Source organism: Gopherus flavomarginatus, chromosome 20 (assembly GCF_025201925.1).
Source record: "Gopherus flavomarginatus isolate rGopFla2 chromosome 20, rGopFla2.mat.asm, whole genome shotgun sequence".
Taxonomy (NCBI): Eukaryota; Metazoa; Chordata; order Testudines; family Testudinidae; genus Gopherus; species Gopherus flavomarginatus.
The window spans coordinates 5,660,898-5,674,534 of NC_066636.1; the positions used below are offsets into that span (position 1 = coordinate 5,660,898).

At 46.7% G+C, this 13,637-nt stretch overlaps 1 protein-coding gene across 7 annotated transcripts in view; it reads right to left on the minus strand.

Moving 5' to 3' along the window:
• Nucleotides 1-10,324: 10,324 nt before the first annotated feature.
• The window catches only part of LOC127038134 (IgGFc-binding protein-like), a 121,036-nt gene continuing 117,723 nt past the window's right edge, over nt 10,325-13,637 (minus strand). For all 7 annotated transcript variants that reach the window (XM_050930570.1, XM_050930569.1, XM_050930571.1 and 4 more), the window contains 2 exons: nt 12,624-12,910; nt 10,325-10,667 (listed from right to left, as the gene is read on the minus strand). In XM_050930570.1, the coding sequence (XP_050786527.1) occupies nt 10,658-10,667; nt 12,624-12,910 (297 nt within the window). In that variant the 3' untranslated portion in view covers nt 10,325-10,657. The remainder of the gene's footprint in view (nt 10,668-12,623; nt 12,911-13,637) is intronic.

Consider the following 13,637-nt stretch of genomic DNA (forward strand, 5'->3'; position numbering starts at 1 on the left):
CTTAAAAATTGGCATCATCTTATCTCAGACTCCCATGTGTCATCAGCAGATGTTATATATTCGCAGTGAGAGACACCTTAGAAATACCATAGACAGATAGGCAGAGATACTGTAGGTACAGTACAATCAAGAATCCTCATATCCCAACCACTACTCAAAGCATTAGGCCACACTCCCTCCTAAGGAGAATAGAATAGAATGCAGGAGTGCTGATCCTCAAACCCATTTATATAGTGTTGGCATTCAAATCTGTACTCATGACATCTGGCCAGCTGCCTCCATTCCCCAATCCTGACCCCCTCCAGCTGGCAGGCATCTGCATAGGTCTTCAGGGCCTCACACAGGGCCTTCTGGTGGCTGTCATTGTGGCACAGATCGTATATGCAGTTGTCCAAGTAGACTGTAGGATCCACCTTGCTGTGGCACTGGCTGAAGGGCCCATCTGAGATCTTGGTTATCAGGCCGCACAAGGCCTCCTCCTTGTACTTTCTGGCTATGCTGGGGTCACAGGGTCTGCAACCTCCAATGCAATCATGCCAGCAAAACTGATCCTCATCTTCCACTACCCAGGTTTGCTGTTCGTTGGTTTTAGTAACAGTCTTTCAGTTTTTGCTTCTGTTTCCTCTTCTTACAGTGTAGCATCTGCTCAGCACTTTTTAAAAAGAAAAATCAATTCAAACCAAAATCCTGATCCTACATTGCAGAGGAAGTTTTCTGAGAGTCTATGAGTCTATGAGTCTATGAGAATTTGGCTGCAGAACTTTAGTGTCTGCATATTTCAGTCCCTATTATTTATTCAGGTGCAGGTCTGATGCAATCTGCACCCCCAAGAATGCCCATATGACGCACGGGGGACCCTTAGAATACCTGTTAAAAGAGAAGAAGACAGTAGATTAAAAGGTGGGGAAATCAACCAATGCATCAGCACTTCTCTGCATCATTGAAGCACCAGGCATGGGAGCAAAACAGGTTACAAATCCCCATGGTTCTTTCCCACTAGACAGATGTCCAAAAAGAAAAAGGCCTTCAGCCAATTATTTCCTTACACTCTGAAGGGGTGAAATCCAGCCCTGTGCAGAAAGCCAGGGCAAGGTCTGTGCATCACAGCGGGGTTAAGTGGCACTTCACTGCACAGATGCTGGGAGACTTCGGTGGCAGTTTTCCTCGTGGATTGGAACAGCCGGCTGGAATCCTGTGAGGTACAGAGTAGAGAGAGGTTAGGGCCACAACGTTCACCTCAGAGGCTGAGCTTCTGCAGACTCTTGGGATGTTCCCGTCTGAGGAGGAGGATTTTGGCCAGCCCCAGGTCAGACCTTTCAGTCACTTCAACCAGTGATTCTCTGGCACAGTTGATCTAAAGGAGCTGAACTTTTCAGGCCTTGCCCCCATCTCCGACCCCCCTCGCACCTCGCATTGCCCTCTAACAGCCCTGTCCCTTCTCTTGATCCCTGCCAAGCCCAAATACAGAGCCTAGCCCACGCTCCTCCTCTCTTAGACCCTCTCCTCACCCGATCCTCCCCTACCTTTGACAGACTGATCTCTGCGCCCTTTACCCAGCTCCTGGAGAAATCATGGCTCCTCAGGACAACCGGGGAGTGGGTGGTTCCAACCTCTGTGTGGGGTGCGTGGTTTTCCGTCTAAGCATCCCGAGAGCCGGCACGTCTCCATTTCACAGGACGAGTGAAGTCTAGGAAGTGCTGCACTTCTTGAGGACTTCAAGCTTCGCCCCATTGATGAATGGCTTCCACCTTATTTGAATCAATCGTAACATCTTCTGGGCAGAGGATGTACCCCAAAAACTCTGTGGAGAGTTGGCTGGAGGTTCCACTTTTCCAGTTCTGTGTTGAGACCATGCTGCCGAAACCTCTCCAGGTTCGGATGTGCTGCGCGTGCTGCTCTGGGTTCTCCAAAAAGAGACATATCTCACGCAAATAGATGACACTGTCCCCAAATACATCATTGATGAAGTGTTTCAAGGTCAGGGGACCGTTAGTTAGCTCAATTAGCAGATCAGACTGTTAAAATGTCCATGGTGTGTTTTGAAATCTGTCATCTATTTGTCCCTTGCCCAAACGAGCGTGAGATTGGAAATCCTTGCAGATGAAGTTTGATGAAACCCTTTGCAGATTTCCTGTGAGCCAACAATTGCAGGATTCACAGCAGAGGGTAATGGTTTCAAATGATCACGTTGTTCAGGAGCTGATTGTGTAAAGAGAGGCGTAGCAGAGTCCCACATTTCTTCTTCCCAAAAAGGGCCTGTTCTTAGGATCGGTTTTCATGACTTCTATGCAGGAAGAGCCACTAATTCTGGTCCTAACAATGCGTAAATACAGGGAAAAGCAACTTTCAGCCAAGGTGGTAGGTCAATAGGGTAGTCATGGTCCGGGTCCAGAGTCCACACTTCTTTCTAAGGTATTCAAGTAATCTTGGTATTTATCAGGAACGCCACCATTAATCAAACCCTAACCCCTCCCCTTGACTCTCCCAAACCCTCCACGTTGACCCCTTAGTCCCTCTCACCTGTCACCGGAAGTCTCACCCCATGGAGGATTTTAATTCTGGGGTCAAGGTGCCACATGACTGGAAGCAAGGTGTGTCATGTGACCCCTCTAAGAACTCCTCCCACCACTCTCTACCAGTCAGACCCACCCACTGTGAATATACCTTGCTGTAGCCGAGAGTAGTAAACAACCAGACACCCAACAGGAGCGGGAGGTGCAAATCCGTGGCGCAACAGGACACTGAATTGCATGCCCTTGACCAAGCCATGCATCCACATCGGGGGCTGGCAGGAAACACACATGGGGGAAGGCTGCCAATGGTGAGCCCCGTTGCGCTGCCAAGGGCCTGAGTCATTAGGGACACCACAGAAGGCTCGGGGATGCTGATCACAGGAGTATTGGAGGGTATTCGTTTGGATCGATTATTGGGAAATGATGTAACAGGTTTAAACCTAAAGATTTGTGGGTGACAAGGGAGGGCAGAGGCACATGAAAAACTCCCCATGTGTGCCCTGATCGGGTGCATCTACACTGCATGGTTCTTTTGGTGGCGTGTGGTATACATACACTCAACTCTTCCCCACCCCACCCCAGCACGGGTATAAATCACAGCATAGGCAGTGAGGCAAGGATTAAGCCCGGGGAGTACAGACACATGTTCTTTACTGGCCCACGTCGTGCCATCCTGTCTGCACTGCTATTTGGTTGCTGGAGTCTAAGAAATAAAGTAGAATTAAGAAATAAAGCAAAATAAAATAATGTTGCATTCTTTTGGGAAGTGTATACATGGTCTTTCCCCCTGACTCTCTGGGTGTTCCTGCCCCCTACGTTTCACACAGAGTGAGAGGTGAACTCTGCGGATAAACAGCTGAATTCTGGGGTTGCACTGGCCAAGGACAGCAACTGTGATGCTTTGGACTAAAGGGAGAAATACAGCAGGGAAGGCTCCCTGCAAAACGTCTCTCAGCCAGGCCCAGCTTTTAACAGCAGAGGGGTTGGGCCAGGAAGATTCTTCCAAACTCCCCATTGGCCAGTTCCTTTCTCTGCCCCACCTCCTTGGAGGTTGGGGCTGGAGACCCCTTTGGCTTTCCTGCATCATAATCCATAAACCACAATCCCATTGCCCAACAGCACGTCAGGACTACCTGGCAATGCACCTAGAGCCACCACCCTGACCTCTCCTGGGGCTGCATCGACTGCTGTGCTGTAGGCGGAGGGAAGGCTTCGCTCCAGGTGGTGTCGGAGAGAAGGCTTTGGATTCTTTGATACGATTGCTCTTAATAAATATATCAGAGGGATAAATATTAGGGAGGGAGAGGAATTATTTAAGCTTAGTACCAATGTGGACACAAGAACAAATGGATATAAACTAGACATTAGGAAGTTTAGACTTGAAATTAGACAAAGGTTTCTAACCATTAGCAGAGTGAAGTTCTGGAACAGCCTTCCAAGGTGAGTAGTGGGGGCAAAAGACATATGTGGCTTCAGGCTAAGCTTGATAAGTTTATGGAGGGGATGGTATGATGGGATAGCCTAATTTTGGCAATTAATTTGGCAATTGATCTTTGATTATCAGCAGGTAAGTATGCCCAGTAGTCTGTGATGGGATGTTAGATGGAGTGGGATCTGAGTTACTGCAGAGAATTCTTTCCTGGGTACTGGCTGGTGAGTCTTGCCCACATGCTCAGGGTTTAACTGATCGCCATCTTTGGGATCGGGAAGGAATTTTCCTCCAGGGCAGATTGGCAGAGGCCCTGAAGGTTTTATGCCTTCCTCTGCAGCATGGGTCAGTTGCTGGAGAATTCTGTGCAGCTTGAGGTCTTCAAACCACAATTTGAGGACTTCAATAACTCAGAAATAGGTTAGGAGTTTGTTCCAGGAGTGAGTGGGTGTGATTCTGTGGCCTGCATTGTGCAGGAGGTCAGACTAGATGATCATAATGGTCCCTTCTGACCTTGGAGTCTATGAATCTGTGAGTACACTGGGTTCCAGAACATCATTCATGATCTTTAGGATTGCGTGGACTGCACCCTCAGCAAGTTTACAGATGACACTAAACTGAGAGGAGTGGTAGATATGCTTGAGGGTAGGGAGAGAATACAGAGGGACCTAGACAAATTAGAGGATTGGGCCAAAAGAAACCTGATGAGGTTCAACAAGGACAAGTGCAGAATCCTGCACTTAGGACAAAAGAATCCCATACACTGCTACAGACTAGGAACCGAATGGCTAGGCAGCAATAATGCAGAAAAGGACCTAGGGGTTACAGTGGACAAGAAGCTGAATATGAGTCAACAGTGTGCCCTTGTTGCCAAGAAGGCTGTGTCCAGTTTTGGGCCCCACACTACAAGAAGGATGTGGAAAAATTGGAAAGAGTCCAGTGGAGGGCAGCAAAAATGATTAGGGGGTGGAGCACATGATTTATGAGGAGAGGCTGAGGGAACTGGGATTATTTAGTCTGCAGAAGAGAAGAATGAGGGAGGATTTGATAGTTGCTTTCAACTACCTGAAAGGGGGTTCCAAAGAGGATTGATCTAGATTGTTCTCAGTGGTAGCAGATGACAGAACAAGGAGCAATGGTCTCAAGTTGCAGTGGGGGAAGTTTAGGTTAGATATTAGGAAAATCTTTTTCACTAGGAGGGTGGTGAAGCACTGGAATGGGTTAAATAGGGAGGTGATGGAAACTCCATCCTTAAGAGTCTTTTAAGGTCAGGCTTGACAAAGCCCTGGCTGGGATGATTTAATTGGGGATTGGTCCTGCTTTGAGCAGGACGTTGGTCTAGATGACCTCCTGAGATCCCTTCCAGCCCTGATATTCTATGATTTTATGGCTGATGACAATATTCCTATGCTTATAGCCACGAGCTTCCTGTGAAGTGAGAGAGTCTATCAATAGCCATGGCCAGGCCCCAGTCCTGACTGAACACTTAGAAATGCATAGCTGAAAACTAGTCTTGCCTACTTGTGTGCTAACATCACCAAAAGGAATATTAGATGTTAAGCTGATAAGACTGTGTTTAGTGTTTTATAAAATGCTTGTAGGATGCCACATGTATTGTTCTCACTCAACTGTATCCCATGCTATAATGTAACAGCAAACATTGCATTCCACATACCCCTGGAACTAAGGCCATGTCTACACTACAAAATAAAGTTGACCTAACTTACATCGGCATACAGCCGCTGCAGTTATTACAGCAAAGAATCCTGTGACACCTTATAGACTAACAGACGTTTTGGAGCATGAGCTTTTGTGGGTGAATACCCACTTCGTCAGATGCATGTAGTGGAAATTTCCAGGGGCAGGTATATATATGCAGGCAAGCTAGAGTTAATGAGGTAGTTCAATCAGGGAGGATGAGGCCCTGTTCTAGCAGTTGAGGTGTGAAAACCAAGGGAGGAGAAACTGGTTTTGTAGTTGGCAAGCCATTCAGTCTTTGTTTAATCCTGAGCTGATGGTGTCAAATTTGCAGATGAACTGAAGCTCAGCAGTTTCTCTTTGAAGTCTGGTCCTGAAGTTTTTTTTGCTGCAGGATGGCCACCTTAAGGTCTGCTATAGTGTGGCCAGGGAGGTTGAAGTGTTCTCCTACAGGTTTTTGTATATTGCCTCTCCTAATATCTGATTTGTGTCCGTTTATTGTTTTCTGTAGTGACTGTCCAGTTTGGCCGATGTACATAGCAGAGGGGCATTGCTGGCATATGATGGGGTATATTACATTGGTGGATGTGCAGGTGAATGAACCAGTGATGGTGTGGCTGATCTGGTTAGGTCCTGTGATGGTGTCGCTGGTGTAGATATGTGGGCAGAGTTGGCATCAAGGTTTGTTGCATGGATTGGTTCCTGAGCTAGAGTTACTATGGTGCGGTGTGCAGTTACTGGTGAGAATATGTTTCAGGTTGGCAGGTTGCCTGTGGGCGAGGACTGGCCTGCCACTCAAGGCCTGTGAAGGTGTGGGATCATTGTCCAGGATGGGTTGTAGATCCCTGATGATGCATTGGAGAGGTTTTAGCTGGGGACTGTATGTGATGGCCAGTGGAGACCTGTTGATTTCTTTCTTAGATTTGTCTTGCAGTAGGAGGCTTCTAGGTACACGTCTGGCTCTGTTGATCTGTTTCCTTATTTTCTCGTGCGGGTATTGTAGTTTTGAGAATGCTTGGTGGAGATTTTGTAGGTGTTGGTCTCTGTCTGAGGAGTTAGAGCAGATGCGGTTGTACCTCAGTGCTCGGCTGTAGACAATGATGTGCCCGGGATGGAAGCTGGAGGCAGGAAGGTAGGCATAGCGGTCAGTAGGTTTTCGGTATAGGGTGGTGTTAATGTGACCATCACTTATTTGCACTGTGGTGTCGAGGAAGTGGACCTCCCATATAGATTGGTCCAGGCTGAGGTTGATGGTGGGGTGGAAGCTGTTGAAATCATGGTGGAATTTTTCCAGAGTCTCCTTCCCATGGATCCAGATGATGAAGATGTCATCAATGTAGCGTAGGTAGAGAAGGGGCGTGAGTGGACGAGAGCTGAGGAAGCGTTCTTCCAGGTCGGCCATAAAGATATTGGCATATTGTGGGGCCATGCGGGTGCCCATAGCAGTGCCACTGATCTGGAGATATATATTGTCATCAAATTTGAAATAGTTGTGTGTGAGGATAAAGGCACAGAGCTCAGCAGCCAGCTGTGCTGTGGCATCATCAGGGATACTGTTCCTGACAGCTTGTATTCCATCTGTGTGTGGAATGTTTGTGTAGAGAGCTTCTACATCCATGGTGGCTAGGATGGTGTTTTCTGGAAGGTCACCAATGCATTGTAGTTTCCTCAGGAAATCAGTGGTGTCGCGGAGATAGCTGGGAGTGCTGGTGGCATAGGGTCTGAGGAGAGAGTCCACATATCCAGACAGTCCTTCAGTGAGAGTGCCAATGCCCAAGATGATGGGGCGTCCAGGATTTCCGGGTTTGTGGATCTTGGGTAGTAGGTAGAATAACCCTGGTCGGGGCTCTAAGGGTAGGTTGATTTGTTCCGGTGTTAGTGTAGGGAGTGTCCTGAGTAGATGGTGCAGTTTCTTAGTGTATTCCTCAGTGGGATCTGAGGGAAGTGGCCTGTAGAATTTGGTGTTGGAGAGTTGTCTGGCAGCCTCCTTTTGGTAGTCAGACCTGTTCATGATGACAACAGCACCTCTTTTATCAGCCTCTTTGATGATAATGTCTGGGTGGTTTCTGAGGCTGTGGATGGCATTGCGTTCTGCACAACTTAGGTTATGAGGCAAGCAATGTTGTTTTTCCACAATTTCTGCCTGTGCACGTCGGCAGAAGCATTCAGTGTAGAGGTCCAGACTGTCATTTCGACCTTCAGGAGGAGTCCATGTGGAGTTCTTCTTCTTGTGCTGTTGGTGGGAGGGTACCTGTGTATCAGTGTGCTGTTCAGTGTTGTCCTGAAAGTATTCTTTGAGTCGGAGACGGCGAAAGTAGGCTTCCAGATCGCCACAGAACTGTATCATGTTGGTGGGGGTGGCAGGGCAGAAAGAGAATCCACGAGATAGGACAGACTTTTCTTCTGGGCTGAGTGTGTAGTTGGATAGATTGACGATATTGCTGGGTGGGTTAGGGGTACCACGGTTGTGGCCCCATGAGGCAGGTAGGAGTTTAGACAGCTTACAGTACTTTTTCCTTTGTAGAGAGGTGAAGTGAGTAATGTAGATCTCCTGTCTTATTTTAGTGAAGTCTGTTTGTATGGAAGTTTGGTTTTTAATGAGAGTCTCCAGATTGGAGAGCTCTTTTTTGATGTTTTCCTGTTTGCTGTATAGGATGCTGATCAGGTGGTTCCTCAGTTTCTTTGATAGAGTATGGCATAATCTCTCACTGTGGTCTGTGTAGTATGTAGATAGCAGTGGATTTTTTACCTTTAGTCCATTTGGTATGATGTCCATCCGTTTGCATTTGGAAAGGAAGATGATATCTGTCTGTATTTGTGCAAGTTTCTTCATGAGGTTGATGGATTTCCACTCCATACAGCTAAATGCAGTGCCTTGCATGGTGTCAAGTATCAGAGCGGTAGCCGTGTAGGCTACCCCTCTGATACCTGCAGTTATTACATCACTTGTGCATGTCCACACTTTGTTCCTGGTGTTAGTGGTGCACATCCCAGGAGTGCGTGTACCAATTGTGCTGATAATGTGGAGTATTGTGGGACAGCTTCTGAAAGCCAGTAATGGTTGATGTAAGCAGCACAGGCTCTATACTGACACTGCATTGAACGAACTACATGCCATTCGCGGAGATGGCGTTATTAAGTCAGTGTAGCAGGGTGGTTACATCAACGGGAACAAAATTTAAGTGTAGACAAGAAAACAAGAATGTGCTTTTCTAAAGCAACAGGCAAACCATCCTTCAATTGATTTGCCTTTCCTGTGGCATCCTGAGTCAAGCGCTCTTGAACCAAAATGCAAATTGCCTTAAGCATTACCAACACTTCCATAGCTAGGTTGAAGTAAGCTGTTTTGTGTTGCCCACTGTAGAGGTGACCAGGCCTACAGAACCCATCAACCAGAAAGAACAAATCATGTCACATCAACCTGACAGCTTTCTTTGACAGGGTAACAAGCCTTGTGGATATAGGGGAAGCGGTAGATGTGGTATATCTTGACTTCAGTAAAACTTTTGATACTGTCTTGTATAAACTTCTCATAAACAAACTAGGGAAATGCAACCTAGATGGAGCTACTATAAGGTGGGTGTATAACTAGTTCGAAAACCATTTCCAGAGAGTAGTTATCAGTGGTTCACAGTCGTACTAGAAGGACATAATGAGTGGGATCCTAAAGGGATTAGTTCTGGGTCTGGTTCTGTTCAATATCTTCATCAATGATTTAGATAATGGCATAGAGTGTACACTTATAAAGTTTGCGAATGATACCAAGCTGGGAGGGGTTGCAAGTGCTTTGGAGGATAGGATTAAAATTCAAAATAATCTGGACAAACTGGAGAAATAGTCTGAAGTAAATAGGATGAAATTCAATAAGGACAAATGCAAAGTACTGCACTTAGGAAGGAACAATCAGTTGCACACATACAAAATGGAAAATAATTGCCTAGTAAGGAGTACTGCAGAAAGGAATCTGAAGGTATTAGTGGACCACAAGCTAAATATGTGTTAATAGTGTAACACTGTTGCAAAAAAAGCAAACATCATTCTGGGATGTATTAGCTGGAGTGTTGTAAGCAAGGCACAAGAAGTAATTCTTCCGCTCTACTCCGCACTGATTAGGCCTCAACTGAAGTATTGTGTTCAGTTCTGGGTGCCACATTTCAGGAAAGATGAGAACAAACTGGAGAAAGTCCAGAGAAAAGCAACAAAAATGATTAAAGGTCTAGAAAACATGACCTATGAGGGAAGAGTGAAATAATTGGGTTTGTTTAGTCTGGAAATGGGCCTGATTCTCCTCCTCTCACCGCTGTGTAAATCAGGAGTGACCCTGGAATTATGTCAGTGTAAAGGAGCACCCAGTTAGCCTCCTGGTGAGCAATCAGAAGGTGTGGGCTGACCTTTCTGTGACGGTGCTGTTAATTCCCTGGTGAGGAAAGCCAGAGGTGATGGGAATGATTTGTGGGCATGACCCACGTGTGGATCTCGGGGGAAGAGCAGGTCAGAAAAGGCATCGCCTATCACACAGTGCTGATGTAGAGGGAGACTGTGGTTAGGCACCTTCGCCCACAGTCCCTGCAGTGTATCAGCAGTAGGCCGAGGCCCGAATTCCCAATTACCCAGCCCTCTTTACACCACTCTAGTGCTGAGAAGAGAGACAAATAGCCTGAGTCGCATTATGCTGAGGCTCCTTTATTCCACTTTGGCAGCACAAAGAGGCCTTAACAGTCGCTGTGAAGGGATCTTAGCACAGTCAGATCCAAGCGGAACACGAAAGCCATTTCCCGAGGTATGCCAGAGCCGGTTGCTTCAGACACACCTTTGCAAACGTCTCTATTGACAAGTCCAGATGAAATTTTCCGTCATGCACCCAGCACCACTGAACTCATCCACGCTGCAGGGAGAGCCCTACGTGAAGGAACACACGTTTATGTGCTAAGCTATGACCTGTTATTGAGTAACTGGCCAGCCCAGTCCAATGCAGGGAAGGGAAATGGGGCGGGGTCCATTGCAGCTCAGGTGGCTTTTAAACATTGCTAGGAGAGAAAGAGAAAGACAAAAATTAGTCCCTCCTGCCGGGTCACAGATTGAGATTGACAGCACTTTTCATCCAACCACCTCAAAATATTTTATGAGGCTCCCTCCAGCAAACAGGAATGAAATCCAGTAAACACCATGTAACGTTGCACCCCATAATCCTTTACGGAAATATGCTTATGAATGTAAATATGACATAACTGGAATATGTTTTCTGCTACATATGCCATAGAACATATCTCTGAAAAGGTTATAATCTACTGAATATATTTATCCTATTTGTATGCATGTATCATTTTTGTATTAGAAGTTATGAATATTGGCTGGGTACTTCTTTGAGTTTAAGTAGCCTTAGTAAAGCATTTGGTCAGCTTCTTGAGAAAGGAGTGTGCAAATTAAGTGCCCAATCAATAAACACTTAACTGACAATGCATCTTGGAGTGCTCCAATCCACATAAGAAGTCTTCCTGGAGACATTCAAGATAGCATGTGGGCAATGGCTGTTGTCTGTAAAAACTGAGTCATGCATGGACATGTGACTTGCCCACGTGACTCCAAAACTCCATCTTGGAGCTGGATTTTGCATAGGAGACAGGAGAGGGTCTCCACCACAAGAGGAATTCTATTTAAGCCCCTGGACACCCCTCAATTTTGTCTTCAACTGGCTCAAGAGATAGCGTCTTGACCCCACCCCCCATCCCCAAGGATACCTGAAAGAAACTGGAACAAAGGACAGTAACCATGAGGGTGTAAGTGTTTGCTGGACCCAGACTAGGAGGAGGCTAGTCTGTAAAAGAAGCTTACTGGAACATCTCTGAGGGTGAAGTTTCATCTATAATCACTTCCTTACTTTCTTAGGTTTAGACTTGTATGTTTTATTTTAATTTGTTTGGTAATTTACTTTGTTCTATCTTATTACTTGGAACCACTTAAATCCTACTTTTTATAGTCAATAAAATCACTTTTAACTTATTAATTAACCCAGAGTATGTATTAATACCTGGGGGGGGCGCAATAGCTGTGCATATCTCTCTATCAGTGTTATAGAGGGCAAACAATTTATGAGTTTACCTTGTATAAGCTTTATACAGGGTAAAACGGATTTATTTGGGGTTTGGACCCCATCGGGAGCTGGCCATCTGAGTGTTAGACTTGTTTTCAGTTAAGTCTGCAGCTGTTGGGGGATGTGGTTTGGACCTGGGTCTGGGTTTGTAACAGGCTAGTGTGTCTGGTTCAATCTGGCGAGGTTCTGGAGTCCTAAGCTGTCAGGGAAGACAGGTTAGAAGTAGTCTCATCACATCAGTTGGCAGTTCCCAAGGAGTTTTCTGTGATCCAACCTGTCACACTCCACTAACACTGGGGTCATCAAGAACCTCAGAGTCCTTACAGTGATTGAGAGCATCTGCCCCAGCCCCGCACCTCACTCTGGGGCCGTAAAAGTTACACAAGAATTGCCCCAGGGAAGGAGCAGTGTAGGGCTGGCAGGTGCAGACCTGTGCTGTTCACCTCATAAGCCCCAGTGTATGGGTCATAGGGCAAGACGGGCAGTTTTCACAGTCTGCGGCCCTGCAGCAATTCTGGGCTGATCCAGGCTGTGAAGCAGCCCTGTTATAAACCAAAGCAGCCCGTGGCTTCTCTAATATATGCCACGGGCTGAAGCAGAAGCAGAGCAAAGGTGGCACAGAACAGAAGCAAAGCCACTGTCTTTACTTCAACAAAAGTGGCACTGCAGGTAGCCATGGCCAGTGGTTTCCAGTGCTGAACATTCTGTTATCAAGCCTGGATGCTTTTCTAAAAGATCTGCTCTAACAGGAATTCTTTCGAGGCAGGTCACAATGACCCCTCTCGCCTCGGAACATATGGAATCTATGAACCAGGCCAACCACATGATCACACCTGTGGAGAGTGAATGGCCATGCTGTCTTAGAAGGAGCAGCCCTTTGAAAGCATCTTACCTTTTTGAGAGGTCTCGTGCCCTCCAAGTTTCAAACACTTCTGTGATGTTCCCCACGACCTTCCCGCTGGGCAGCCGCAAATCGTCGGAGATGTCGCCATTGAAGTTCCCACAAGGTGCACACAGCTTGTTAGCCAGGCTCTCACTGACTGTCACTGTCACCTCCCCGCTCAGGCTGAACAGAATCTTTATTCTAGAGCCCTGGACAATCATGATGGTGCCCTGAGACTCACTTACAGACAAGGTTCTGGATACATTCACTGGGAGCTGCTTTTGATGCCCTCTCACCTGGAAGGCACAGACAAGGAGGTCAGAGAAAAGCTGGGCACCATGGGAGGGAGTGAGACAGAGCTAGGCTATGGGCCCCAGTACAAGGCAATGGTGTCTGGAATCACTGGGTCAGATTTTGCTCTCAAACAAGTGTAAAACCCGAGTAAATCCATTGCAGTCAGGGGAGTAAATCTGGATTGAGACTGATGTAACTGAAAGCAGGACCTGCCCCTCACTCTGGGAGATGAGCCTGTCTCTTTCCAATTCTTCTCCTCATTGCATGGTGTGACTAAGGGAGTCATCTCCCCTTTTTTCTGACCCTAACATGGTCTTTGTTAGCTCACATTTCCGTAATTAGGGGCACTGTTTCTATTGCAACAGCACCTGGAATTCCAGGGGTGGTTCAGGACCTCTTTGTGCCAAGGGCTGTACAAACTCAGACCAAAAGCACAGTCTTCACCCCAACGAGCTTACAGTCGAATGCTTCATTTTCAGTCAGAAGAAATGTGGGTCAGATCTAATCATATTGACTGTGAAGGGAAGTAAATTGGGGCCATTAGTCAACTGAGGCACAGAGATCCAGCCCAGAATAACTATTCAACTGGTTCTCAGGAAAGTGTCTATTTAGTTGTATGCTCTGTGTGATAGAGACCCTGATCTCAGGGGGGCAGGGACTGTCTCTTGCTGTGTCTGGGCAGTGCCTGGCACAGTGGGCGCCTTTTTAATTTTACTCACCCAGGAACAG